Source organism: Impatiens glandulifera, chromosome 7 (assembly GCF_907164915.1).
Source record: "Impatiens glandulifera chromosome 7, dImpGla2.1, whole genome shotgun sequence".
NCBI lineage: Eukaryota > Viridiplantae > Streptophyta > Magnoliopsida > Ericales > Balsaminaceae > Impatiens > Impatiens glandulifera.
The window spans coordinates 36,467,816-36,474,281 of NC_061868.1; the positions used below are offsets into that span (position 1 = coordinate 36,467,816).

General features: G+C 33.1%; 1 protein-coding gene across 1 annotated transcript; it reads left to right on the forward strand.

Moving 5' to 3' along the window:
• Positions 1–2,263: 2,263 nt before the first annotated feature.
• Positions 2,264–6,158, forward strand: LOC124944935. Its single transcript, XM_047485282.1, has 12 exons — positions 2,264–2,407; positions 2,502–2,600; positions 3,156–3,240; positions 3,579–3,648; positions 3,791–3,851; positions 3,932–3,985; positions 4,255–4,411; positions 4,654–4,750; positions 5,085–5,194; positions 5,337–5,443; positions 5,712–5,822; positions 5,910–6,158. The coding sequence occupies exons 1-12, from the start codon at positions 2,318–2,320 to the stop codon at positions 6,027–6,029; spliced, it is 1,161 nt and encodes a 386-aa protein (XP_047341238.1). The 5' UTR covers positions 2,264–2,317; the 3' UTR covers positions 6,030–6,158.
• The last annotated feature ends 308 nt before the right edge of the window (positions 6,159–6,466 follow it).

Genomic DNA, 6,466 nt, shown 5'->3' on the forward strand with positions numbered 1-6,466 from the left:
ATAGTGATGATGTGCATATATGTGACATGGCAAGAAAAATGAAAAGGAAATATGACAAATATTGGGGAGATATAGAAAAAATGAATAAACTGATCTTTATATCACCTATCATTGATCCTCGTCAAAAGATGGATTATGTCAGTTTCGCTTTAAAAGAAATGTATGGTGAAGAAATTAGGACTAGAATGAGCATGCAAGTGAAATAAGATATGTATGAATTGTACAATACATACAAAAATGAGTTGAATCCATCTAGTGATACTAATGAAAGAGTTCAATTAAGTGAATTGTTATCTCAGTCAACTTCAATGGAAGACACAATGATGTTGCGTTATAAGAGGCACAAGATGGGAACATTAGGTGAAGAAAAGAAATCTGAATTGGACAAATATTTAAATGAAGACACTAAGAAAGATGTTGATAAATTTAGTGTTTTGGGATGGTGGAAAATAAATTTTCATAGATTTCCTATCCTTTCACAAATGGCCCGAGATGTATTGGTAGTTCCGGTCTCCACCGTTGCTTCAGAGTCAACATTAATAATGGTGAAAGAGTTTTAAATGATTTCAGAAGTTCACTTAGCCCACGAATTGTTCAAGGCCTAATATGTGCTCAAGATTGGCTTTATACACTTTCACCTCTTATTGACATTGTTGTAGAAATGGATAACATGGAAACATTGGAGAACGGTAATCTACTATTATAATTATAAGTTTTTATCATATTTTAATTTAAATTTGTATGACATAACTTTTCTTTTACAGATTTGTCAAAAATAGCTTTTGAGTATTCATTAATTGAAATATGATGAACGTCAAACAAAGGTATATGTTTAGCTGAATTCATATTTAAATTATATTTTGGTTGTTGGATGATAGTATGTAACACTTATTTATTTGAAAGTGTTTTTTTATAGATTGCTTACTAGAGAATATCTAACATCATAGCTGAAAATAGGTTAGGGAAGGTGATGTTATTTACTATTATAGTTGCACATACTTACCTAATACTATAATATGTTACACCTAATACTATAATACGTAACTGTGTACTTAGGTTAGGGAAGGTGATTGAAGAAGCTGAAGGATATTAGATCACGTACTGTTGGAAATCTATAGAATCCTTAACTTGATTGTGAACATTCAGATTTATGAGAAAGTCATTTCTTCATTTTTTATGTGCAATTTGTGGTGGACTATGTACTTGAGTATATATTGTTCGATGATTGTATCTAATTTTTAAACAAGTTTATGACTATTTTTTTAGTTTATATGCCTGATTGTTTGGTGTGTTAAGAAGTTTAAGGTGATAAAAGTCTTTAATGAGTAAAAAAAGTGTATTAAACGGATAAAAAACTCATTAAACGTATTAAAGATGTGTTAAATATGGTTAAATGGGTCAAATACTTATTAAATTGACTAAAACTATGTTAAACATATTAAAAACGTGTTAAACATGTCAAAATTATGAAAAACGTGTTAAACGTGTGAAAAATGTGTTAAACAAGTCAAAAACGTGCTAAACGTGTGAAAACCGTGTTAATCGTGTCAAAAATGTGTTAAACGTGTGAAAAACGTATTCAATGTTTCAAAAACGTGAAAAACGTGTTAAACGTGTCAAAAACGTGTTAAACACGTTAAAAATGTGTTAATCGTGGCAAAAACGTGAAAAACATGTTAAACACGTCAAAAACGTAAAAAACGTGTTAAACGTGTAAAAAACGTGTTAATCGTGTCAAAAATATGAAAACGTGTTAAACATGTCAAAAACGTGTTAAACGTGTCAAAACGTGTTAAACGTGCCAAAAATGTGAAAACGTATGAAAAACGTGTTAAAAACGTGTTAAACATGTTAAAAACGTGTTAAAATGTCAATAACGTGTTAAACGGATAAAAATGTGTTAAATGAGTCAAATACATGTTAAATGAAAAAATAAAAAATTAATTTGGATTACCCAACACATATTAGTAAATAATACGGGTTGTGTTATGGGTTGGGTAATACGGGTTGAGTTTACCCGTTTGCTCACTCCTACTTATAATCGTTCAAAACAATAATTTTCCAATCATTGATAAAAACTGGCCAGAATAACTTTTTCTCTGCTCAAGACACACTTTCTTACTTGTATTTGTCACGTTTTTAAATGAGATGATATTTATCGACTTTTCAAACGTATTTGTTTTTTGAATATTGAAAAATTAAGATTAAAAAAATAAAGCTAAAAAGTTGACCTTTGATTAAAATATATATATATATATATTTCTGATAAACTCGTTAACATAAACGACTATGGCAAAGAGTAGTGTATGATCGGACGATGACGGACAGGGGAATCCGTGCTGTTATTGAAGCGATTCATTCCAGTCCGACTCAGATTGTCCTCTATCTCTCCGGCGGAGCTTCTCAGGTTCACTTTTCTCTCTCTCTCTCTCTCTCTCTCTCTCTCTCTCTTTCCACATGTATATCTTTGCCGATAAAATCAACCATTAACTTCGAAGCAGATAGTGGGATGGCTGTTATCAGTTCCCGGAGCCTCAAACACAGTGCTTGAAGTCGTTGTTCCTTATTCTAGAATGTCCTTGATCCAATTGCTTGGCAAGGTATGTGTTTCACATCATTTCTCATCACTTCCCTACTAATTTGTCTCCCCCCAATTTGTTGACTTACCTGATTTCTTCTTCATCATCCTTTTTTCATTTAAAGTTATCTTCACCTTGTAACCAATTGGGTTTCACTCTTTTTGCCAATTGGGTTCTTGAAAATGTGAGATAAATTTCCACTCTTGGTACATTTATTGGGGGAAATATCATATAAGGTCTTAACTCTCTCCATTCCTGCTGAATTTGCTGTCCTTCACAAGTAGCCAGGATAAGCACACGCACTGTGTTGTGCTGCTTAACCAGGATCAATCTTGAATCTATTAGTTATTTCTTGTAATGAGCAGCTATAGGATAAACTTCACAGCTCTTGTTAAACCTGAGGAAATTCTGAGTGTATTTTCTTATAGCTGCTGAACAAAGAAGGATACATTTTCATTTACCCTTGCTTATGCTTTTATACTTTCATTGTTTTGATTTTCGATAAAGTTTCATTTAAAGTTACTTGTTACATCTATGGCTTCTCATTTATTGTTGTGTATACTTGAGTCATTACAGGTTCCTTCACAGTTTACTAACCGCCAGATGGCTGAGGAAATGGCATTAATGGCATATAACCGTGCTCTTAAGCTCTCAAGGCCAGGTGTAATTTCTCTTTTCCTTATGCTCTAACTTAATTGTTACTGTCTGTAGTTTCCTATATAGCGAGCGTGTAGTAAATATCATATGGATTGAGCTGTTTGATGCACAAAATTGTGCACTAGTAGCTAGATTGTGACTCAAAATGGTTCTTCAAATCCAGTGATAAATGTGTATAGGAGGAGAATGCATTATATGGTTTTGAGAGAATTATATTGTGTGCATTATTAAGTCATCTCATTGACTTAAATAGTAGAAAAAAAGAATCTATCTACAATAATTTGTCATGCGTATCAACTTTTGTGGTCTGATCTCATCTTGTTTTTGATGTACGCTCAATAGGATCCCCAGTTCTAGGTGTTGGATTTACAGGTTCTTTGGCTACATCATATGCAAAACATGGAGATCATAGGTAAATACCTTTTGGGAATTTAAATTATCTTGGGACCTAGACTTGCAAAATGTGCTCTTCTTTCTTCATAATCGTTACACATCTTAACCTTATTTAGATTGCTGTCTTAAAACACATCTCATGTCGTGCTGCTTGTGCACAGGTTCCATATTGCAACAAGAACTGCTGATCGACTTCTCATGTCCTCGGTTACTTTGTGCAAGGTACTAACTTGTTCTGCCACTATTCATTCTTGTAGAATTTTCAAATAGCTCTGGTATCACTTTGTAATGGAGTATTTCAGGGTTTGCGTAATCGAGAGCAAGAAGATACAATTTCAAGTCAAGTTTTGCTGAAGGTAATGAAATCATTCCTTTGAGACTGAACCATTGCCATTTCTATTTCATACTTTGTCAAAGATGCTTTTTTTTTTATACGATAAAGTTTGTATTAAAAAAGTTGTCGCGACGCTCCTATAATATAAACAATGTCATACCAAGTCTTGAACATGTTACCCGAGCAACTCAACCATCATGTTAGGTTGAATTTGTTTTGTCAAAGAAGCTTATTTCCTTAAAAATATTTAAACTTTGATCTAGTATTTTTTTTCCGCATACCTGGTTACAGATGCTTGCAAATGCTAGCAAAATTTCAGCAACATTTAGCCCAGGATTGACTGAATCTGAAGTTCCTGAAGAATGCGAGAAGCACTTCGATGAGGATCAAGAATTAGAACAACTTATACGCGGGGATATATGCTTTAAAATTTATACATTTTCAAATGGTACACTTCAAATCTTGTGTCTGTTTAAGAATTCGTTTGACATTAAAGTCTTCTCATTTCTTCCTTAGAAGTGCAAGTGTAAGGGATCACCTTGTTTAGCCTCCAAGTCCATATGTGATTTCAGTTGGGAAAAATCACACTGGTTGAATTTTCTTAGATTGAAAATTTCAAGAAGATATCTGATTTTTTATGTTCTTTTTATTAAGGAGATGTCTTAATCTTATAGTCTATATATTTTGCAGATATACACAGCTCTACTACTGAAAGAAAAATAATTCTTCCTGGTTCATTTAATCCCTTGCATGAAGGTCATGTAAAGCTCCTTGAAGTCGCTACTAGGTACTTGAACATTCTCCTTGCCTGTTGATCTTCAAGGGGCCCAGTTGGAAACACCACATAAACAGAAATTAAAAGTGTTTTCAAACCAGTTTCAAATTATTTGAAGTTGATGCAAGAATTGTATATAGTTTGTCATTGCTATCATTTATTCTCATATGTCCATTCTATGAAATTCATTACTCTAACTTTTGTTATCCATGTCACTATATTGTTCTCTACACAATTTGTCAAGATTTATTTTTGTCATTTTTCATCAAAGAAGCAAAATTGACCTTCTAGAATGGCAGTTACTTGCACCAAGCTTATTTTTAAGTACTGATTCCTTTACTTACAGCATATGTGGTGATGGGCATCCATGCTTTGAATTATCAGCGATAAATGCTGACAAGCCTCCACTTACCGTGTCTCAAATTAAAGAACGGGTAAAACAGTTCGAAAAATTTGGTGAGACCCAAGTTTTTATTTTGTAAAAATTTATTTTCAGATTTATTAACAGGATGTATAAAATAACTGGCAGATGAAATATTATGCAAAGTTAACTAACTAGATGGAGATCTTAATTTTTTGAACAAATAAAAATGTGTAGGCAAGTCTGTGATCATCTCCAATCAACCTTACTTCTACAAGAAAGCAGAGGTTTTTCCTGGAAGTGCTTTTGTAATTGGCGCGGACACAATGGCAAGGCTCATCGATGTAAGGAAAATTCTAGCTAGTTTGAATTATGACTTGTATTTATTTGTATGATTTTTTTCTCAATTCTTTTCGTAGCTAATGTAAAAATACCTGTAAATAATTGGAAACTGGTATTTAATCATTATCTCATTGAAGAATTTCCAAACTTAAATTGAAAGCTAGTTTGTTTCCTGGATCTTATTTTTCAGATTATGATCAAGGTTTTTGTGAGTTTTAGCTTCATTCCATCATTATAATTGGTCATGATTGTTACTTAATTACTTTGCAGACTAAGTACTACGGCGGAGATTATGAAAGGATGTTCGAAGTACTTTCAGGGTGCAAAAGAACAGGCTGTATCTTCCTTGTAGGTGGTCGAAATGTAGATGGTGTTTTTAAGGTCGGTTTAAGCCTTAAACTATTAATGGAAACTTCTTTCTCATTCTTTTCGATAAATGATCATTTTTTGTACATTTTATAAAAGCAGGTTCTAGAAGATTTCGATATACCAGAAGAGTTGAAAGACATATTCATCTCTATACCAGCAGAGAGTTTTCGATTGGATATATCATCAACTGAAATCAGGAGAAGGGAATTAAAATTGTAAAATCATCAGAATTTGAAAACTTGTTTTCCTGAATAAAAATCTATTGCAAAACAACCCATTTTGTGGAAAAGTTGTTGGAAATTTATATTTCATAACAGAAATGAGAGAAAAGCACAACTCTATTTGATTGATTATTACAAGGTTGCCATTAATAGCATTTCAGAACTCTGTATTCTTCTTCTTGATGAAGGAGGCTAAAGATTGTAATTTAGGCGCCACAAGCAGTGCCACAGACAGCGGCACAACTGGAGTAAGTGTCGGTTTGTGTGCCGGAGGCTTTGTCTTTTGGCATACCGTCAGCACACGAGAAGATGGCGGCTGTGATGAATATTAAGCTCAGAATGGCCATTGATATCCATATAAAGGTAATTGGACTAACCAAGTTTAACTCTTTCATTGCTCTTACCATCTCTCTTCTTAGATCTCTTTCTATTTTG